The 23627-nt window shown below is 36.4% G+C and overlaps 2 protein-coding genes and 1 long non-coding RNA gene across 3 annotated transcripts; all 3 read left to right on the top strand.

The window, feature by feature from the left end:
- Positions 1-4361: 4361 nt before the first annotated feature.
- LOC140161926 (medium-chain acyl-CoA ligase ACSF2, mitochondrial-like) lies at positions 4362-9211 on the top strand. Its single transcript, XM_072185224.1, has 7 exons — positions 4362-4572; positions 6233-6361; positions 7454-7507; positions 7793-7905; positions 8204-8254; positions 8458-8575; positions 9185-9211. Exons 1-7 carry the CDS (start codon positions 4399-4401, stop codon positions 9209-9211), a joined length of 666 nt encoding a protein of 221 aa, XP_072041325.1. The 5' UTR covers positions 4362-4398.
- Positions 9212-16563: 7352 nt separating this feature from the next.
- LOC140166638 (uncharacterized) lies at positions 16564-18633 on the top strand. The gene is made up of 3 exons (XR_011860895.1): positions 16564-16657; positions 17405-17475; positions 18533-18633. It is a non-coding gene; the product is annotated as an uncharacterized lncRNA (long non-coding RNA).
- A 608-nt stretch (positions 18634-19241) lies between these two features.
- Positions 19242-22654, top strand: LOC140166628 (medium-chain acyl-CoA ligase ACSF2, mitochondrial-like). The gene is made up of 7 exons (XM_072190129.1): positions 19242-19386; positions 19828-19882; positions 20110-20196; positions 20388-20440; positions 21563-21620; positions 21980-22048; positions 22419-22654. The coding sequence occupies exons 1-7, from the start codon at positions 19265-19267 to the stop codon at positions 22467-22469; spliced, it is 495 nt and encodes a 164-aa protein (XP_072046230.1). The 5' UTR covers positions 19242-19264; the 3' UTR covers positions 22470-22654.
- Positions 22655-23627: the final 973 nt, after the last annotated feature.

Raw genomic sequence — 23627 nt, 5'->3', positions numbered from 1 at the left:
TGTTCTTATGTAATGCTATCTTTAGTAGATAGCAGTACCTCTGTTCTTATGTAATGCTACCTTTAGTAGATAGCTGTACCTCTGTTCTTATGTAATGCTATCTTTAGTAGATAGCAGTACCTCTGTTCTTATGTAATGCTATCTTTAGTAGATAGCTGTACCTCTGTTCTTATGTATTGCTATCTTTAGTAGATAGCAGTACCTCTGTTCTTATGTAATGCTATCTTTAGCAGATAGCAGTATCTCTGTTCTTATGTAATGCTATCTTTAGTAGATAGCTGTACCTCTGTTCTTATGTAATGCCATCTTTAGTAGATAGCAGTACCTCTGTTCTTATGTAATGCTATCTTTAGTAGATAGCAGTACCTCTGTTCTTATGTAATTGTACCTCTGTTCTTATGTAATGCTATCTTTAGTAGATAGCAGTACCTCTGTTCTTATGTAATGCTAAGATCTTTAGTAGATAGCAGTACCTCTGTTCTTATGTAATGCTATCTTTAGTAGATAGCTGTACCCTCTGTTCTTATGTAATGCTATCTTTAGTAGATAGCAGTACCTCTGTGCTTATGTAATGCTATCTTTAGTAGATAGCTGTACCTCTGTTCTTATGTAATGCTATCTTTAGTAGATAGCAGTACCTCTGTTCTTATGTAATGCTATCTTTAGTAGATAGCAGTACCTCTGTTCTTATGTAATGCTATCTTTAGTAGATAGCTGTACCCTCTGTTCTTATGTAATGCTATCTTTAATAGATAGCAGTACCTCTGTGCTTATGTAATGCTATCTTTAGTAGATAGTAGTACCTCTGTTCTCATGTAATGCTATCTTTAGTAGTTAGCTGTACCTCTGTTCTTATGTAATGATATCTTTAGTAGATAGCTGTACCTCTGTTCTCATGTAATGTTATCTTTAGTAGATAGCAGTACCTCTGTTCTTATGTAATGCTATCTTTAGTAGATAGCTGTACCCTCTGTTCTTATGTAATGCTATCTTTAATAGATAGCAGTACCTCTGTGCTTATGTAATGCTATCTTTAGTAGATAGTAGTACCTCTGTTCTCATGTAATGCTATCTTTAGTAGTTAGCTGTACCTCTGTTCTTATGTAATGATATCTTTAGTAGATAGCTGTACCTCTGTTCTCATGTAATGTTATCTTTAGTAGATAGCAGTACCCCTGTTCTTATAATAATTATACTGCTTATGTAATGCTATCTTCAGAGCTGCCCAAATAAAATCCACCTGTAACTAATCATCAAAACAAAAAAGAAGGTACTACCGGTATATTATTGGATAATTTTGGACACCACGACTCAACCATACCCACTCAATTACTTTTAAAGAATATGTTTCATATGTTCCAGAATTATTTTGTTGTTCATCCGTCTTGCACACAAATCACACTCTTTTGTTCCACATTCTTTTTGGAATTTTCATGTTCGCTTATTTTTGATTTACTTGTTTGCCAATTGTTTGTAAGCTATTCGATATTATTCTTTCCCTATTATGTAAACAAGCCAGAACTCGGTCCGTTACTATGCCCATGTGATTCGCCTTTATATCATTGTATCAATTTATTTGCTCACTTAACTAGGGTATAGTACTATTAAACTAAAACCCCGAAAATTAGTCTCATCCTACGAGACCAAATTCTATGACACAGCGCATTACACTTTGAACTTTTCTTTATCTTGTGATACATGACAACACTACCATGGTGCTGAACTTGTCATGACAAAACACTTTAGGTCATCGATTAAGTTGACGTTTTGATAAGCTTCAGTAAGGTCGGCAAACGAAATCGAATTCTATAGCTGCCGTTTTAAGTAGATCCAGTGTATGCCTAATATTAGGGATAACCATCAAAATTTCATGTTGCCCTTATTGCTACAAAATATTGTTTTATGAATAGAGCTCATCAATAGAAGTATTTTGGTGGTTAAATGGTCAAAATCGGTCAAAAACTTTTCGAATTATGAATTTTCAAAGTTTCCCATTCTGACCGGTCATTGGAACGAAATAAAATGACATGGTCCAAAAATATCAATTAGGAGCAAAATTGGCATAAACATATATTTACCTTTATATATTTCTTTATTTTAACATATATGCAAACATGAAACAAGCATATTGTGAAAGTATCAAAGGGTTTCTTATGAAATGGCACTTTACTAGTCAATGGCATAAATTATTTTTTTTTTTATCGAGGCATTGAAATCATGCATTTAGAGAACATTTTGCCAAAAATCATCCAAGATGGCCGATATGGCACAAAATCAAAATTGCACTAAGTCCAGGTAAACTTTTTTTCACAACCAAAAATTTCAATGTTATTGGGTTTAATATGACCAATTAGTAGGTGTATGCAAATTACATCTTAAGTGTCATTGAAGGTCATTGACTCATTCACAACAATAGAGGTTATCCACTTCACTCATCATGCTCATGTGTGACTTCTAACAAAAGGTGCTAGTTCCCGTAGTATTCCTCATTCAAAACAATTCAATACATGACCTCGGAGTTACCTGCATGACTTTCGCGGGCTATTTTGAAACAGTTATGGTTGCACATTCAGGTACTTCTTTTGAAAGTTCTAAACAAGGTATAGCCAGCAGCAAGTTGTATTATGGTATAGGCCTAAATATAAGAAAACGTTTAGGGTTGAAATCAGGTGAAAAATACATCGAATGGGCACGAAACTTCACATTTATGTTCAGAAAGGTGTCTTCTTAGCATGATTCGAAAGGAGTATGGAAATTCCAAAGGGAAGCTGGTGATTTAACTTGTAACTCGAGATCTACTTGTTCAATTTGTTAACCTTTTTACAGAGGGTATGATAGAGGTATTACTGGCAACTCTGCCAAATTACAGCTCAGTAGGCTACGTTTTCCACCTGAAATTATTGACATGAATATTTTGTGCCATTGTTGAGCAGTGCTGAACTCAGCCACTGGCAATAAAGCGCACTGTGGCGATGGACCAATTTTGACTCGCACTTACAGGAAAATGAAATAAATTATGTTGCTGTAATTTGCAAGATAGTTACAAAATATAATTGGCATTAACTTCCCCAATTTTTATAGAAAAATATTGAAAAATAAAAGAATGAGATCAATTTAGAAATGTCTGTGCAAGCAGTGCACAGTTGAGCTCTCTGCATGTCTATGGGAGTGTTCTAATCAAGTTGATGGTTCATTGGTCATCCCTACTAATATAGTCCTATAAGCTCCTATACGAGCGTATAATACAAATGAATATAAATACGGTATTTGAAAGAAACCATATTGCACACTAAACATTATAGCAAATAAATGGCAGGTGTGGATTGAAACCAATTTCATAGACATAGCTCATATAATTATTTGTTATTCTGAACTGTAAGATATAAATATAAACGCAGCTGCGAAACCTCGAAAACTAAAGTCTAGTTGGATACTGAAGCGTGAATGGTGAATGGCATCTACTTTACGTGGGAATGGTATTCTGTCAACTTTTTCTTTCAAAGTGCTTTTAACATTCTAGTTCCGAGTTTGATACCGGGGAGGGGGGGGGGGGCACTTGACTTTGGAAGTGACGGGGATGTGCGGACAGCAGTTCGAAACTAGGGGTCTTTCGGTGAGAGCCTAGACACCGAAAAAGGGGCGGGTGGTCTTTCAGTGAGAAGGTTCCAAAAAGGGGGTCTTTCCGTGAGACTGGGGAAATTCTGACCAAAAAAGCGGGTCATTCAGTGAGACTGGGAAAATTTTTCGGTCAAGATATAAAAGGGGGTCATTGGGTGAGAGCGAGTTGAAAAATGGGGGTAAATGTGGCCGCACATCCCCGTCACCCATATTTAGTGAGTCCCCCCCCTCCCCCGGGTTTGGTAGTGTAGAAGCGAGTGTGGTAGCGTAGTGTTCGTCTTAGTATAACGTTAGTTTGGGTGTTTGGTGACGTTGTTGGTAGCGTTAATAAGACATAGATGTATGTGATTTAAATTATTTATAAGGCATGAACTTATAATAATTATGTAGGTTGTGATTTTAGATGTTCAAAATGAAAACTGAATAATTGTCAGAGGAATTCGCTGCACTGTCTTATGGCAGCAATTACAATTTAGATATTTGCCAGCTGACAATGTAAATATATGGTTCTTATCCTACAAAATAACAAAATATCCAGAAAACTGGTTAAGTATAACCTCCTGCGCTTATAATTAGCTATAATTCAAGCGAATGTATTTTGTTTAATACATAAGACAATGAGGATCGATTTTGTGTAAGCCTTGAGATTAAGTAGGTCTATGGAAGTCAAGCTCCTGTAGTCAGTCACAGTAATGCTACTTTTTTTTTCTTTCAGTTGCCGTTAATACCCGTTGAAACTCCATACTACCAGTATTATCTATCTAATACAAGTGAATCAAAATGTCAGCACGGAAGTTAACACGAAGTTACCTGCATGCTCCTGGCAAATTGCCTTTTATAGGTCGGACAGTAGGACAACAACTTTACAAAGCGGCCGATGAGTATAAAGACAAGGACATGTATGTGTTTTATGCCGATAACGAAAGGATAACTTTTGCTGAAATGAAAGACAAGGTAAGGTTAAAATATTCCAGGAGAAAATGATAAACTAGATGTCAGTGTTACAATAGATATATAGCAATATGATTATGACTTCTTCAATGTGTGGTACTCATATGTGTGTATGGAGGCCTTGCATGTGACGTATCATCCTGTAAATATGGCGGACTACTCAAATACATTCAACAAAAGCATGATTGCAATCTGCCGCGACAGTTCGTCTCACACACATAACCCTGCACTACGATCAATTAGGTTGATGACAACATTTGATTGAATGGACTGCACTCCACCATAACTACGGTGAAGGACACCGGTACAAATCCTTTGTTTGGAGCCAATCGATAATTTCATGCAGGGCCTCTATAGGACAGAGCCTACGAACAGCAATAAGGTGATTTTATGAGGAAACGTTTGATAAACGTTAATGGATCTTTTTCGTGTCTTCAAGCAAGCTTTAAAAACACCATATTGCCAAAGAAACCAGTATGGTGTTATAATACAGGGTGTCCCAAAAGTAACTTAACATTGTGAATTAGCCATAACTCGCGTTGTGTTAATAGTGTTGTTACACAAATTGCACAGTATGTAGATAATTCTTTTAGAAATGTTATGATACCAAACATGCCTATGTGGTTATGACCCTTTGGCATGAAATTAATGGATATCTATCGTACCTTAAAACCCACTAAACGCAAATAAAGTCTCGTTATTTGAGACGTGATAACACAATATAACGTGTTATCGTTTTCAAATCTGTTTTGTTTAATTTTGCTATGTTTGTTTGATCGCTTGTTTGTTTGTTTTCAATGCGTAATCTTCATTTTCTGTTTTATCTGGATTTTATATGGAAACTGCTTAAGATCTTTTCTGAGGATTCGATGAACAGTTGTCAGTACGCGGTACGTTGTTCTCCATTAAAAGTCGACGTACTGATCGTGTTGGGCTTTTTGCCACCGCTCTTCGTATGACATCGATGTTTGTAGCCGATCTTCCTGTTCTTCCACGTCCTGCCCGAGGTAGATCATGAACAGATCCAGTTGATAGGAATTTCTGCACTAGTTGCTGGATTGTATTTCGGCTGGGTGCATAATTTACATTAAAATGTTCCCCAAACTTTGCTTGAGTGAGTTTGTCCGACTTTGTCTAGGCACAGAATCTGAATCCGTTGATTTATAGGAAATTCATCTTCACTTCAACTGTTTTAAAGGAAAGTTTATATTGTCAAAATATCCTAATTATAATCTAAAACAGCAGTCACGCTTACTCTAGGCCATGTAATCCATGAATGTTCATACCTAAATGTAGCGTGTGCAGTGAGTGACCCAACTCTATTGTTCAGGGAAGCACATCATTCATGTGCTTGAACAAAGAACATAATTATTAGCTTGCTTTTGTGGGTTTGACATATGTACAGTCGCACAGTAAGGTCAAGGGGTCATCAATAATGCTGTTTTTGGTATCAAAATAATTCTAAAAGATCAATATATGTGAATATGTTCTCCATTTTGGTATGAAGTAGGAAATATTTGAGATATGGCAAATTCACAATGTTAAGTTACTTTTGGGACACGCTGTACATACTGGAAGGAGTACCAGAACTTCGGTCATTGTCTCTGAAGATGCCATTCTCATCTCATTGTTCCCCAACCTTTTGTTTTATTTTCGTTGACAGAGTCAGCAATTTGCGTGTTCTCTGCTGTCCATTGGCATAGAGAAAGGAGATAGACTAGCAGTATGGGGAGCTAATCATAAAGAATGGCTCTATGCCACATTTGCATGCGCCCAGCTGGGTGTCATTCTGGTAAGTACCAACTATTTGGCTTCAATGATATCTCATAATTATAGGCCAATGCCATCAAAAGTATTAAGCAGTGTTGATAGTTTCATTTGATACCTTTGGTCATTGTTTATTTCAGTTTAAACCCTGCAGTCTCATTAAACATGGTTAAATATTTAGTCTTGCGTGAGCATCTCTATTATATATTACACTACATAGATGATTATTACTTCTGTATTCGATTGCGTTACATCTATATCCAATCAAAAGAAGAATTTGCTTCTAACAAACAGTAACGAATCCGCCATAACTTCAATAGTCAAGATTGATATCTTTCACAGTTCCACAAGAGAGGTTTTCATACTTTCGCGTGATACGTTAATCAAAGGAACTTGTCCACAAAACATGGGAAGCTACAATAGCAAATTAGTAAACAGAAACGGAAAATATATTGTTATTATATACAATACGAAAAACTTTAAAAGGCCCATACCAATTATTATACGTATTATATAGGCCCTAAGCAGATCCACTTAATCGAATCTTTTGTTTTCTACAGGTTATTTATTTTCGCTGTTATTTAACCCACGAAAGTGTCTATCCCCCTGTCAATAGGCCCCCTCTTTTGAAGTCGACTATACCCGATGACCCCCTTTTTTAAAGTCATACCCGATGACCCCCTTTTTTAGTTGCAGCTACCCAATGACCCCCTTTTTTTCTAGATTTTCTAGATTTTCTAGAAGAGCATCATCAAAATGCAAGAAAATAATGCCGAAACTTTCAAATTTTGCTCAATTTTTTCAAAATTATGCCGAAACTTTCAAAATTTTGCTCCATTTTTTCAAAATTTTCTACCCGATGACCCTTTTTTTGAAATCTTATACTCAATGACCCCTTTTTTTTCAAAATATTATACCCAATGACCCCTTTTTTATTTTGTTTGTACCCAATGACCCCTTTTTTAAAATAACGCTTTGTTACCGATAGGCCTCTACTTCGCGACACCGGTAGGCACATACCCGCCACTTCTAAAGTTGAGTGCCCCCCTGATGTCTATCATGTTTAATAAGAAAAAGGTGTTTTTGGCGGAAACCTTCCATCTTTTGTTTTCTACAGGTGCAACTGCGATTAGAATTCCCATTAATAACCAATCAAGAGATCTTGAAGAAGGTAAAGCAAATCCGTAAACATCTATACACGTATAAGCAGAGGAAATAAATTAAAGTATTCTCATTTCTTAATCTTAAACAATTTTTATTCTTTTGTTTTATGCTGAGGCTATGAAGTACTGTTTTGAAATGTTAGCGCTGGACCAGAAACCAGGATCAGGTTCAGTAACTTTATACTTCTGCAAGTAGAGGAGAACTAAAAACCAATATCTCATTTATAATAAAGTTGAACCACGAAAGCACCCTGAATAGATTCACAGTGTTGTACTTCAATAATTTCATACAGATGAATTGCAAGGTTCTCCTGCTGACTCGTTCTCCACATGATATATTGGATAAAGCCTGTGAAATTATACCAACATTGAAAACTAACGATAAATCCAATCTAGATTGTAGCAGGTAAATACCAGTCGAATTCGCTTTCCTTAAGTCATTGGTGCGTCATCTCCGACCATCTTCATCGTGTTAAAGTCCGTTTCCCAAGTGTGATCTTATGTGCCCCTTAAAAATGACGTAAATGCTTATTGATTATTATTTATTTGATTAATTATTTATTGATTTTTAAATGAAAATTTCTTGAAAACTAATAAAATAACCTGAAACATAGTTTGATAAATAAGATTGACACGATCAAACAATACGTTAATACTCATTTTAATATGATGTAATTATTATATATACAAATGTTCCTTTCTAGCCTTCCAGATTTAAAGTACGTGATACGCAGTGACAACAACACAAAAGCAAGGTATGGTATTATAGGCCTGTAAGTTATGTATGTAGAATGGTAAATAGTATTAATAAAACCTATACTATAGTTCAATTTTAACCAGATGAGAAGATTTTTAAAAACATATAATCAAATAACTCTTTTCTGATCAGCTGAATAACCTACATCGAAATTAGTGAAACAACACTATACTGTATACACTATTTGCTTTTTCCTCTCAGTGGAACATACAGCTTAACAGAGTTTCTCCAACTTGGAGGCGAAAATCTGAGAAAAAACGTAGAAGACATATGCTGGACTATTGATATGGATGATCCCTGCCTTGTGTATTATACATCTGTAAGTGACGACCATTATGATTGTAATAATTGAAATGCAGAATTATTTATTGTACAATGCAATCATTTTATTATAAATAACCGCATTTACATTATTTCAACAAAGGGCAAAGGCTGTATACTCCGTCGTATATTGTGCTATATACATTTGTTCATCATCTGATCGTGTTATGAGAGTTAAGGATGACATCATGAAAAATCTTGCTCAACGCCAAGGTGTCTTTCTAGTGTTGCTAGATTTAAGCAGTGCCTTTGACACTGTCAGCCATGAAATCCTCATTAACAGGCTTGGATTTGATCTTGGTATACAGGGTACTGTTCTTCAGTGGGTCAGGTCATACCTTTCAAATAGATCAAGCAGTGTGTTAATCAATGGTGTGCTTTCAGACCCTCTGTCTTTAGAGTTTGGTTTACCACAAGGGTCTATTTTAGGACCACTTGGTTTTACTTTGTATGTTCTGCCCCTTGGTCGTATAGTTAGATCATTCGATTTGAATTTTCACATGTATGCAGATGACATACAATTATTGTACACAAATTTTAACCCCAAGGGCCCTTCTTCTATTGTGGCTGCTCTGAATAACCTGTCGTGCTGTGTTGATGCTCTCAGAAAATGGATCAGGAGGAATATGCTTAAGCTCAATGACAGCAAGACAGAGTTCTTTGTAGCCACTCCGTCCCACCTGAAACATTTTGTGGGCCCTGTGTCATTGTGTGTTGGTGATATGTTAATCAATCCATCTGATAACATCCGCAATTTAGGTATTATATTTGATTCGTCCATGTCATTTTCTGCTCATACTACAAACCTTTGCCGTAGCTTGACATATCATCTTCGAAACCTTTCTAGGATTTCTAGGTATCTTGAACGTGATACTTACCATCTTGTCATCCGTGCCCTCATCTTGTCTAAAATCGACTAAAATGGTAATGGTCTGCTCCTAGGGTCAAACAAAACTGACATCAGCGTATTCAACGCATCCAGAACTGAGCTGCGAAGATGATATGTCAAGTCCGTAAACAAGATCATGTCACTCCATGTTTGGAAGAACTGCATTGGTTGCCCGTGGAAAAAAGAATTTGGTTTAAAGTACTTTTATTTGTTTACAAATCATATGAATCACATGGCTCCTAATTACATCTCCTCTTGTATCACTCTCAATCAAACTGGTACTGGTAGAGCTGGACTGCGCTCAGCATCTGACACCACACGACGGACAGAGCACAATACATATAAACTGCTGAAGTCTGCTGAGCGTGGGGCCTTCTACTATATAATGCTCCCAGAATGTGGAATCGTTTACTAATCAATATCCGTGAATTTACAATACATCACTTGCTGTTTTTAAGAAGGTTCTTAAGGGCGTACTACACCCATATATTGGTTTGATTGGTCTAAAAAAATATTTTATCATTTCAAGCTAGGCGATATATGCACTGATCATGTGAAATAAAAAAAAATATGAAAAAACATCGTGAAAGTGTCCCTTTTCACCTATTTGTCTTAAAGTTGACTGGTTGTTAAGGACGCTACCACGTAGTCTCCGTCACAACCGGTTTCTGCCGTTTCTAACATTCATCGATATTCACATACAGTATTATTAGACTTGCTACCAGTCCAAAATACGACCTGCCTATGTATGTTTAGGGCTGACACGTCAATTTGTATTAGGGACCGATCGTTATTTACGGCAGGGGGGGGAATGGGTGTTTTGGCAAAAATCTCGACAAAAAATTTCGCGTTCCCCCCTCGCGTCCGCTCAACATTTTCGCGTTCCCCCTTGTTTTCCCAATTTTCTCCATTTAAAATTTAACAATCCCCCCTCCTGGTTCAACTAAAAATTTCAGGTTCCCCCCTCAAGACCACAAAAAAATTTCGTGTTACCCCCTAAATTTACCCATTCCCCCCTGCCATAAATAACGATCACTCCCTTACCAATAGGAAATACACAGGTCAGACATTTGAGAATAATTCTTTAAGGTTTGGTAAAAAAAATTGTTGAAATAAAATTAAGGATCGAATGTGTTTTAGTGTCAAAAAAGGCAAAATTACCGTCAAACTTTCGCCGAATTCTGCACCCTTGCGAAGCCCTCCGGCGGGTGCACAGTTAAATCGGGAATAAAAATATCCGACCTTTGCGATCAAAAACAACAAATTACAACATTGGACCATGTTTGGACATACTATAGGCAAAAAAACACTATTGCCAAATAATATAGAATAGAACATTTGACATCAACTTGACAAACTAATGAAGAAAATGTGCTCCATAAACATTAGGTAAGTGCGCAAAACAATTCCTATTCAAATGCGTGTATAAAACTGAACAGGGCCGGACGGCTACAAGACTACCGCATAAGTTCAAAGTTGCCAGATTCAAACATGAGCATGTATGCCTAGCACCTTCTCTTGGTAAAATCCCTGTTAAAATCAAGATTGTGACCGTCGTGTTATTAAAATTGAATTTTAAGCGTTGTAACTTAACACAAAAGACCATACGGGTATGCTCCCCCGGAAAGACCCCCCCCTCCATTTTTTTGTTTTCTCAGCTCCAAAAGACCCGTGACCAAAATAGAGCTATAGGCGCAGGCGCAGGCATACGTAAACACGGAAACTTGACAATTTCAGCTCTAAGACCTACATCGCTCGATCATTCTTCACATGTCTCTTTTTTTTCAGGCGTTATTCACCCAGAAAGCCAAGAAAGACCCAATTTTGACTATTCGCAGCTCCAAAAGACCACCTTTTATATTTATTGGCAGCTCCAAAAATGATCCCTTTTCGGCATGTAGGCCTACCCCGGTACGCCGTCAGCACCCCCGGGAGATTAGTCCCCGGACCCTACTAAATTCTGGGGGAGCATACCCACCAGAAATGTATGTTGTGCCCCCCCCCCCCCGTGAAGTGGCGTCATGGGGGATCATGGGCGTAGCTAGGACTTTTTAAGGGGGGGGGGGGCAAAGGAGTGAAAGGGGAAACCCTCATTCAAGGGGGAAATCTTTAACGAAACAAAATAGGCTCAAAAGTACAAAAAAGACCCTAGTAAAATTCTTCAGGGCGACCGCATCCAAAGGGGGGGGGGGGTTAGCTTCCCCATTTCCCCCTTATGTACGGCACTGGACGTATGAGAAATTTGCTCATTTCCGCAAATTAAGACATTTTAACAATTCCGCAATTTTAGACATTTTAAATGGTAGGCCCTAATAAAGTGAGTAGAAAAAGTGAATAATAAATAATAGTAGACCTATTACACCCCATAGATATTGGCCAATGTCAATGCACATGTGCACGTGGCATCACTCTGCTACCAGTATTTCTTTTGTGCCAGAAGAGGCATTTTAAAGGAGTATATTAATACTTGGCTTTTGCAATAATATAGGCCTACGTGCCAAAACTTGCTTGCCCCTTCTCGGCCTGCCTAAAATTGAATACCGGTTGCCATGTAGGCCTAGGGGGACAATGTTTTGGTAGGCCTATGTCGATAGAGGGGGGTTGGCATGTCAAAGTGGGGAGGACAAAGATTTGTTGGCATGGGGAAAGAAATTCACCACCCCAGATGGCGAGTTGCGATAATATAAACTTAATCAGCGGTGAAAAGCACGAGTATAGGCCTACAATTCCGCAAAATAATAGGCGTAGGCCTACATTTTAAAGGTAACACGGAAAAATGAAAGTTAAAGGTTATAGCCCGGGGCAGTCATATAATTAAAATATTAGATGATGAAATAAGCATGATAAGGGGCTCACTGGGGGATTTCCAAATGGTGTAGGCCTACCAACTGAATTTCTTATAATCTTACCCCTTCCCCGGCCTTTATAATCGCCTTTGTTGTCCCTGTTTGTTGTTATAGTAGGCCTATTAGTGGTTTAGCCAAACGCTGAGTATTAAAGACAAAATCTCATCCCGGGAAAAATCATCAGACATTTTACACGAATCTGATTACTAGCCGGGATAAGCATATGATAGGCCACCTACATTATATCGGGCTTCAACTTTGTCAATTGGCCTACTGCTGTTAGGATCCTATGCCAAATACATTTCAAAAATATTAAATGACAATTTAAATGACTTATCCTTCACTTTTAGACATTTATAAACAATTTTAATTTTTCACACTTTGCTGGTATCACTGGATAGGCCTTTAAAATTGTATAGATGGGAATGTCTAAATTCGAGCGTAGGGCCTACGTTATAGGCCTGAGCGTGCCGGATAAACGTGCAGGAATTTTTTCATGATTTTGACTGCGTTTCTATTCTGTAGGCATAGGCCTACCCGTGACGTGATTCCAAAGCCAAAAATTCCCCCCTTCGATCTGCCAAATTTTCCCAAATTCCTGTGCCCCCGGCCTGGCCCGTCTTGGCTTGTCTAATATTTGTTTTTTCCTTCCCCATGGCTCCGATCTTAAAAATACCTAAATATATACCAAAACTCGGCAACTCGTATAACGCAATGGATTGTGGGTGAACACTTGTCAAAATTGTCGTGTGTCAAAATTCGGCTACCGTATATCGTGCAGAACTCTATGGAAATATACACAATATTTGATTTTTTTGCCTTGGATAGCGACAATCATAGGTAAGTTACAAATGATATGACTCCGCTTAAAATATGCTATCACTGTATCAATTTTGGAGTTCCTAGTTGAAATGAGTTAGAAAACAAAAGGTAAAATAGTTACCAAAATCGCAAATTTAAGCTTAACGCACTTACGAAATATGGTGGGTATAGGTGACGAGAAATGCAATTTTTTCAACATTGCTGTAGTATGGTTGTGGTAACCTGTTACCTATGGCTTAATTAAGTTTCAGTGAAATAATGTCACTAGTTAAAAATACAAAGTATAGCTCAACATTGAAAATAGAAGCATTTTAACCAGTTCGTTTTTGATAGATGTGGAGCACTGAAAATCACCAAGTTCATGAAGCCATCAGGAACCACTTATTCCCATTTTACATATCAACATTATTTCTCTAATGCGTTAGTAACACATATCCAAAATTTTAACGAAATCCGTTGATAGCAAGCTTTCCAAAATGAAGTGAATTTAAAACATCCGTGATGTAACACCTTTTGGCTTCTACCTTCAAAAGCATGTAAGCTACATTGATACCGATGCCACCAATAGAACGAGAAGATTTGCCCTTCATTTTGCATACCACTATGTCCAATTTTTTTTTCTCATTTCTTCACAAAATGCAAAAAACCCGAAAAAAAATGAGATGGGTGTAGTACCCCCTTAAGACACATTTGTATAATTCATTCTAATTGATGTGTTGCTCTGTATATATTTTGCTTATATATATATTTCAATATATGTAGTGCTACGCTCTTGCTGTAGCAGGGCTTTATAAATGCTCAATATGTATGTATGTTGGTGGGGTGGATAGAGGTGTGGGTAGTTTTGTGGATAGTGTGGGGTGCGTTTGGTGGGGTAGGGTTTCGTGTCGATGCCTTTCTGTGTGTGTGTGAGGGGTAATGTTAACAGTATTTGCCCTATCTGAAAGAGAAGTTGTTGCGCAATAGTGGTTGCAGGATAGAAATGGTAAACTTAGCTTGTTGTTTGAATTGTTTCGTGACTGAATGGTCGTTTGTTCGATGTGCTTACACTTACAGCCTCAGGTGCACGGTCCTACAGTCCACGGGTTCACATGTTATCTGTTAATGTCAAAGAGTGCAAAAAGCATGAAAGATTTCAGGGAACACTCGCTAAAGAATGAATATATAGGAACTATAGGAATGACAAAAAATGATTACTGTTAATATATCTCCTATGTCATACTTTCAGGGGACAACTGGTACACCGAAGGCAGCATTACATAGTCACCTGGGTTTATTGAATGTGGCTTATGCTGCAGCTTCATACAGATGTGATGTGGAAGGATTCGATCAACAATGGGTAATTGTAGGAACGTCATTTTGTAATTTGAACATAATTTAATATCAATATTATTACTATCGCAATGTTTGGTTTGCACACTTTTGGTTGAATTTGACTTATTCATTTTACCGTATATTACAGGAGTCTACCCGTTACGCAACCACGATGACATTTGCAGGAACGGCATGTTACATCAGCAAATTCCTACCGTTAGTAAGAGGTTGTACTACGGTGGTTTTATACCCAATATTTGATGTCAAGGTCATGGCCAAAGCTATTCAAGATGAAAGGTATTTCAACCGTTTTGATCTTGTAAAAAGATATGCCTTCCTTAATTTTACTGAGTGCATTTCGGAACGTGCCACCCGTTTCTGCAATATGAAATTCTAAGAAATAAATAAGTCTCTTCACGACAGACCGGAAAAGTCTTGTAACGGAGACACCCTTTTCTGCATTGGTCCCGCATTGGTATTATAATCAAAATTCAGATTTTGGTACCTTGTCATTCCCTCATTTCAAATCATTAGTTTTGGTTTCTCTTTTGTTCAGAAACCAAAAATCAAGGGATTAAAAAGTGGAGATGAACTGGTCTGCAATCATAACACTATTGTGCTGGGAGGACACAAGAGGGTATATATAACCAAAAGTATAATGGCCTATAACCATACGTATATAATAGCCTATTGTGCTAACATTTTCATTATCGGATATCTATCAACGCTGGCGATAGTTGCTCTCTTCCGTAGGTGGCACACTTTCATGACACCTTATAATTACACCCGAGTTCTATATACGAGGCCTACATGTAGAAATCATGTGCATATATTGAGGGGGTGGGGTGTTTTGTTTATTTGTCTGAAATATAAACGTTGCATGATGATGTAGATGATTTGATGATGAATTAGATAATTCCCCGAAAAGCACAACCCATACCTCTTACCTATGTTCCCTCCGCCACCTATAAATATCCTCCTCCCTCCCCCTCCCCACACTCGATATCAACTCTTCCCTATTATTCCACTCCACCCACTCTTGAGCTCCCCTCTCCCCTCCTTCCCTTCCCACTTCCAATGTTCTCTCCCCTCTGTTTCTCTTTCTCCCTTACCCTTACCCCCCCTTCCCCCACACACACCCTCTTTCCCTGACGATCTCTTCTCTCTCTCCCTCTCTCTTCTCCAATAAATAAATTGAATAAAAGTCAATTTAAACCAGCTTTCTATGATATTGATCTTCCGTCATGCGACATGCACATAAATAGAGTTGTGTATAATAGTGTTTATATCACTGAAGTGTCTAAGTGTATAATCTTTCAAGTGCTTATTGTAATGTGTGTGGAAATATTTCGATGGTCTATATATTTTCACAGTGAAATAAGCTAAGGCTATTTCAGTAGTCTCAAGTCAATGCTTTCAAACTAAATCAATGCTTTCAAATGTAGACTGCTTTGTTCGACTTCTCTGCTCGTGAATATTGCACTGCGAAATTTAAACATTTCTTTTGTATACTTAGAGTAGGTAACTTCAAATCAAATAATTTTACGACTCACACCACTTATAAGAAACTGAAACCAAAACCGAAACTGACTGACACAAATGTTCAATTTTCAACAAAAGATAGAAACAATGAGTTCGATATCTTATGATTCAAGTGGTTAGGCAGGACAATAGGAAACCACGTGACCAAAACCAAAACCAAACCTAAAACTAAACATTTGAAATGAGGCATTGTCATAGATGTGCTAACATAGCCTGCTGGTGGTTCAGCCGAAAGCTGCGTTTAAGACAAAAGAAGGCATTATATGAATCTGTAATTTGAATACGCACAGTATAATTATCCGGGATAATGGTGCTTCAACTTCGTCAATACTGCTGCTGTTTTCTTTGTTTTTTGCCAAATTTTTTCATTCAAAAAATGCCATTATCAGGGGTCAGTTATGGGGAGGGTGGGGTAAAGATTAAAAAAATGTTCCCGGCATTCTACATTTTGGCTTAAATACCAGACATAATTTTAGAGGATCTGCTTCAAAATGACTTCTACTAATTGGTTTTGAAAGTCTATTTCATTTGTTATATTGTCATAATACATACCATTTTCTTACTTTCATTTTTAGAGTAACAGATGGACTATTTTTTATTCATCAAATCAGTGACTTAGTCAATATGCCTGATATTGATAGTTACGACTTTTCTCATATTCGAACAAGTAAGATTAAACATTATTACCATTATTATTATTATTATTATTATTATTATTATTATTATTATTATTATTATTATTATTATTATTATTATTATTATTAAAGGGCATTTCGTGATCCACAGCCTCATCCCCCACTTTTCTCAAAAAAAGTTGAGATTTTTATATCACTGGAAACCTCTGGCTACATAATGTTTATGTACAAAAAATTTCTTGCAGATTAATTCGTTTAGCAAAGATATCGTGAAATTTGATTTTCGTTCTGGTATACCAGGACGAAATTACAACGTATTGTCTATGGAGCAGTGTAATACACATGATCATGCATAACTCGCAAACGCAAAATCGGAATCAACTGAAATTTGGGGAATATGCTTTTTTGTGTGGATATGTACTGACAAAATGTCATAAAAAGAGGATGCTAGGATCACGAAATACTCCTTTATTATTATTAGCATTATTATTATTAGCATTATTATTGTACTTTGATATTCTATAAACATCTGTTTATTCTAATTGCTTGTTTAAGTTTAACGTTTAAACAATTAATTTCGAGCCTTGGTATTCACTACAAATTTTAACAAGTTGCCAAGTTGACATCAGGCCTATATATTTTGTTTGTTTTTTTCGTGACAAATTTGTGAAAGTATCTTTAAATTTCATGTAATGTTTATTATAGTAACAGAATAGTTTATCATTTCCAAAACTGCCAGATTTACTTGCCAGTATAATATATATTTCTTTACAAATCAGTTTGTCTCAGCGGTAGTGTGATTCCCGATGCCCTACGTCGAAAAGCTCGCAAAATAGCCAAGTATGTTACGGTAAGCTACAGAATCACCCTCAGACCTACAACTTTCAATAATAAAGTAGTTTTACCACTTCCTGCAATACCATTGAACACCAGCCTTTTAATTCGTCGCTGTTTTGGCATACTGTCGTATGACGAAAAATGCCGTTTTGAGAAAATCGCATTTAAAGTTTTTCCAATTTTTGAAGACCCACTGGAGAGCACCAAAGTAAAATATGTTTATTATTATCAAAGAATATAATCAATAATATATGTGTCTTTGTTCTCAACTTAATACAAACTTTTTATTCATTCACTAATTAGTAGTAATTAATCTGCAAACTCATACGGCAGTATGCCAAAATATGCACAATTTGACAACCTATGTAAAAATATATGATACGCCATGTGATACGACAGTATGCCAAAACAATAGGAAACTGCAGTTACACGGTGGCCTATGGCGATGTATCATGATACGACTATGATACGACTGTATTCCAAAACACAGAATGAAGATTTAGGGGGGTTTTACATAAAAACCATGTCGTATCATACTAATTAGTGCCATATCTCATTAACTAATTACATTTAGGTCTCAAAACTTTGTGAATATATAGAGTTTCATTCATAGATTTTGAAAGTTTATATAACTCATTTTGCCCAAAAATCGTCATACGACACTATGCCAAAACAGCGACGAATTATTTAGAAAATAAAGATGTACACTTTATTAAACATATCTCGATACATATAACTATCGTCTCATATAAAATAGTCGATATGCATTATACCATTATTTTAATTCATAAAGTGAAGCTCAGACAAACTGGTACTATAATATTAAAGGAGAGAAAAATGAGACCGTTCGGATTCAAACCAGCGCGCACTCACGATTACATGTTGAGTTTAAAATTCAGCACAACAACGAGTTGCTTTATACGACAAAATGTTTACAGTTATACAGCAATAGAACAATACCTCCAAAAATAGATCGATATTTATTTACAAAGACTTTAAAATTAAAATGTATGTATTAAAGCAATCTTTTTTTTCTCACCTGCGTCATATTTTCGCTGTATTCCCCATAGAACTGTTACGGCATGACTGAAATGCTGGGGACACATTTTAATCATCCTCTTGATCCGCCACATGTTCTGGAAAGTGGCGCCTTGTACCCCATTGGAGGAACGGAGGTGGGTTGCTATAGTTTGATCAGTTTGTAATCGGCGGGCCTTGTGACATCGCGGATTAATATTAATATATTTTATTTTGAGAATTGTCTTGTGACATCTGTCAAGAAGTATCATAAAAGTTATTAAAGTCCTATGATTTTATCTACTTTCTTTTAAACGCACAATGTAGACCAGACAGGTCAACTATGTCATTTTCAACGTGGGTCTACTTTTCGGCGTAGTGGTAAAAGCCTAACAATTCCCGCCGATTACGAGCTGATCAAACTATAGTTGCTTGAACGAACGATTAGAAGAAAGAAGTATAAGCATATAACGATTTAGATAATAAGAAGCTGTATAAGTCTTTATAAGTAATCTGTTGATGATTGACTAAGAAGCTGACAAAACAACACGTTGGTTGAAAGAAGCAATTTGGATCAGAAGCAGGGGGCGTGACACCATGAACAAAGACGAGGGGGCTTACAAACTAGACAAGATATTTCTAAATGAGTACCAGATTATTTGGATCAGAATAAGAACCTTTCCTACTTTAATCGCCCACTTATTGTTTCGTTTCGCTTTAACATCGCAGTTATTTTATTAATATTAATGGTGATACAGGTTAAAATTGTTGACGAAAACGGACAAATGGTTGCAGTGGATACCATGGGTGAACTTCATTTTCGTGGCTTTTCTGTATTAATGTATTATTGGGGTGATGAAGAAAAAACTAAAGAAGCAAAGGATGACAATGGATGGCTACACACGGGGTAAGGGACAAGTATACAAGTAACAAATATGCCTATATTATCATAAAGATATAAGATTAATTTGGCCATGCATGAGATGATAAAATGGGAAGTCTGTGCATTCAGAAATGCTAAAAAGAAACCGAATTTATACGGTATGAAACGGTGTTTTACCGAAAAGTGAGAAGCTGAAACTGGCAGTTCTGGTGCTAAGGGCGGGCATATCCCCTCCATTTGGACTTTTTACCCCTAGTCAAAAGTACAAATCACTTTATTTGGGGCAAATAAATGCAAATTGTATGCAAATTTTCCAATTAATGACCCCCCGAAAAAATCAAGGAAACTTGATGAGCTATTCACTTGGCAATGACATGAATGACAGGTAAAAAATACCTTGAGATCGAGACCCATATCAAAATTGACTATATAATTTGCCACACTTAATGGTATAATGTTTTGCAGAGATTTAGCCAAAATGGACGCGGCTGGATACATCACAATGTTAGGACGAATCAAGGTTAGCATGAACCCTATTATTATAATTCATGGTTTTTAATTGAGTACTGTCAATTTTTAATAATACTTTGTGATATTTGTTACCTGTTAATTAATAGAATAACTCGAGTTTCAAAATGATACGTGAAAAATGTTAGCAGCAAAAATGTTTATGCAAGTGTTTTTCAAAATTAAGTTTTTTTTGTGATGGATCTCTGAAACGATTTCTTTAATTGTAACAATTTGCAGGATATCATTATCAAAGAGGCTGTCAGTCTGTCCCCGCTGGAGCTTGAAATAGTTTTATATCAACATCAGGAGATTGCAGGAGCCGTGGTGAGTTACGAGGCATACTATTTATCTATCTGTAGCCCAATAAATTAATAAATATGTAAACTCCATTTTGTCCCCTGTTTCACTGCTTTTATACTTGAGCCCAGGACGGGAGTTCCTGATAAATTAATAAATATTTAAATTCTATTTTGCCCCCCTTTGTTTCACTGCTTTGTTTGCTTGTGTATATGTAGGTGACGGGTGTTCCTGATGACAGAACAGGAGAAGAGATCTGTGCCTTCATCATGTAAGTATCATTCCAAATCTAACGCTGGAATTAAATCTACTCTCATACCATACTTTACGTTTTAAGTAATGATTGGATCACACAGAATTTAAAATGTTTGAAAATTTGCTTATTTGAATGGCGGGGCTTGAACTTCGTCAGTACTGCTGTTTTCTTCGTTTTTTTGCCAAATTTGGCATTTCAAAAATACCAAATGACAATTTGAATGACTTAGGCCTATCCTTCTCTTTTAAGCAATTTATAAACAATTTTAATTTTTTTTTTACTCTTGCGCTGGGATCACTGAATGGGTCTTTAAGAAATGTGGCGTATCATGTCAAAAACAGACATCTTTTGACAGCTTATGAATTTGGAGGCTTTCACATAAAGAGCTATTTTGCTCCACAACGCCGTTTTCCCCAATAAAATCGGACATTCCTAAGCGAAGATATTGAGTTAAGTAAGTTATGGTATTAAAAATTGGAAATTGAGATATCGTGGGTAAAAAGCTGAAAAGACAAAAAAAAAAAAAAAAAAAAAAAAAAAACAGAACAGAACAATTTAGAGAACAATAATGAATTCATAATAATGAACAATAATGAATTAAAGAGTTGACATGAGATTAGGAGTTAATGTTTTCTGCAGTTTCAGTGTACATGTAACATGGATGTAGTAAGCCGTGATCCTAAAAATGCCTTTCACATTGACCAAAACTAATTACAAGACCTCTTCTACATTGAGGCTGGCTTTCCTTTTAAAGGGAATTTTATTAAAACTCAAGACTTTTGCCACTAGAATACAATAGATGTGACTCACACAGCATTTTGGCTGACCTTGAGGCTTAATAAACGTTGCTGTTGTACAAGTTATGTCATTTTCGTGTTGTAAGGGTCATTAGCGGCACAGCTTATACACTGCAAATTACGGTATTTTAGACGAGTACAGATCACAGCGCTGTTCTGTCATTATATATTAAGGTAGTTCAGGCAGGTATGACGCGTTCACAGATTGGTGTCAAACTGACATCATATTGTTATTCCTTTTCATTTAATATTTACTTGGTATAGCTTAGTCTCAGAGCTGAAGTTCATTACCAAACCTTTGAAAACTGCGTTTCCACTTTCTCTTTGTTTCTATTTCCAGACTGCAGGATGGTAGTAAGGTAACTGAAGATGATGTGAAGGAATTTTGCCGCGGAAAGGTAATTTAATACATATCGGTGGTTTATAAAGTATAACATTGACAAGCAATTATTGACAAAGGACCAAAATAATATTTTAAACTTTATACATGTTCAAAATATGGGCCCAAGATGATCAAATGTGAAGCTGTCAAGATAGGCAGATCCATCCCAGGAAAACAAAACTACTGCTTTTTCCTACCAAAAACATACTTGGCATGTATGTTACTTTGGATGAAAGAAGTAAAATAAGCCCAGGAGCAACCTCAATTTTTACTTAAATCCAAGATTCAAGTAGCTCTTTTCCTGGGATGGACCTGCCTAAGATGGAAATGTCTATTTCAATAATATCAAGCACTGTATTTATGAATTGATTGCAGGTGTATGCTTTGCTGATGCCTAAATATGTCATCTTGGTAGACCAATTTCCAACAACAGAGACGGGTAAAGTGAGTATCATTTTGTTGCATCACATATCCAAGCCATTACGCACACAATTCTCATTGATCTGCATCTTACCAATACACATGATGAAAATCAGAGAGGAAACTATGGTTACATTTGTCAAATTTAGTGGTTTTTCTGATTTGTTCACAAAAAGAAGTCCCACACCCATATTTTGTTTTAAATTTTAATAATTCAAAGTTTACAACGACCTGAACATTTTTATTGGTCAGTTCTCAACAGTCACACTTACTCCATAATAATATGGTCATCCCATTGTATGCTCAATGCAAATATCTGTGCGTACAAAGTGGGCTCATATTATCAAGAATTAGATATTTTGATTATAGTGATTTTGTTCTCTTTTGTTTTCAGTTTTCAAGGAGGAGCTTGACAGAAATAGCTATAGAAAAACTTCATTTGTGAACAGAGTGTTGCAGCTGCTGTATTTGGTACAATGGAAATAATTTCATTTACATCAATATGTGCCACCCTGTGACTGCAAAGATTTGTAAATTGGGACTATTATCCATATTTTTAGTTCTTTCAATCACACAATTGAATTATCCTTATTTGTTGATTAGTTTCCCCCCTTCCTAGTCAACTGTCAGTTTTCTCCCTTCCTAATAACTATTCATGTATTTTATACAATCATATCTGTGATATTTTGACATGCTGCAAGTATTACAAAATAATACACTAAACCCATGGATATATAGCCCGTTAAGCAATTGCCCAGAAAATGCAATATATCAACTTTCTGTAGAATCTTTTGCATATCAAAAATGAAAAGGAATTGGTGGTAATTATATTACTTAAAAACAATCAATTTAAAAAAATGTCCTGATTAATGACATCATTACCCACACTTTCTATTTTTTCCTATCACATTAAATATGTTGGTGTCACATGTTTCTTAACAAGCACATGAATGTGCATGCAATGCAAGGACTATGCTGGTTAGATTTTTGGACAAACAAAATTGGGGTTAACTATTTCACGAATTCTGTCGGCAAAAAATGGGGGAAATTGTGTTCATGACACCCCCAGGCCCATAACGGCTGACAGCGATCCCTTTACATTTAACTTGCCTTAAAAGAAATACTCAAATTGCTTCTGATCCTGTTACTTCAAACACTCTGGATTGCCAAATCAAGTTGCCTTGCTGTGAAGTGTTACAAGTCACTGCAACTTACTGCATGTGATGACCCACAGCGATATTTCCCTACCCAAAAAATAGCGCCATCTCTTGATATACGGATATGTTTGACGGCGATATTTTGAGGCATTTCCGAAACATCCCGAGTAACTAAACTATGCAAAACTATCCGTACAACCACTTTCAAAACAAAACCATTCATGTAGAAGATCATTTTACAACTCTCATATTCCCAAGAATACATACTGTATTGTGGAAATAAATGGGTTAATATTTGAATAGATTCAATCAATTTCCGAAGGGCTATTTTTCTAAAATGTTCATCAAAGGCCAATATGATGATGACATTTTGTATTCCAATTTTAGAATATTTTTTGAGTTTTGTTGAGAATTTTGGAAGTTTTCTAGGGTGTATACAAGTACAA

Source organism: Amphiura filiformis, chromosome 1 (genome assembly GCF_039555335.1).
Source record: "Amphiura filiformis chromosome 1, Afil_fr2py, whole genome shotgun sequence".
Taxonomy (NCBI): domain Eukaryota; kingdom Metazoa; phylum Echinodermata; class Ophiuroidea; order Amphilepidida; family Amphiuridae; genus Amphiura; species Amphiura filiformis.
This window is presented reverse-complemented; position numbering and strand designations above follow the sequence as displayed.

Coding starts and splice junctions, on each gene's coding strand:
- LOC140166628 (XM_072190129.1), top strand. CDS start 19,265: ATGGTTGCAGTGGATACCATGGGTGAACTTCATTTTCGTGGCTTTTCT. Junction 19,387..19,827: donor AATGGATGGCTACACACGGG/GTAAGGGACAAG, acceptor AATGTTTTGCAG/AGATTTAGCCAAAATGGACG. Junction 20,441..21,562: donor GAGATCTGTGCCTTCATCAT/GTAAGTATCATT, acceptor TTCTATTTCCAG/ACTGCAGGATGGTAGTAAGG.
- LOC140161926 (XM_072185224.1), top strand. CDS start 4,399: ATGTCAGCACGGAAGTTAACACGAAGTTACCTGCATGCTCCTGGCAAA. Junction 7,906..8,203: donor TCCAATCTAGATTGTAGCAG/GTAAATACCAGT, acceptor GTTCCTTTCTAG/CCTTCCAGATTTAAAGTACG. Junction 8,255..8,457: donor GACAACAACACAAAAGCAAG/GTATGGTATTAT, acceptor TTTTCCTCTCAG/TGGAACATACAGCTTAACAG.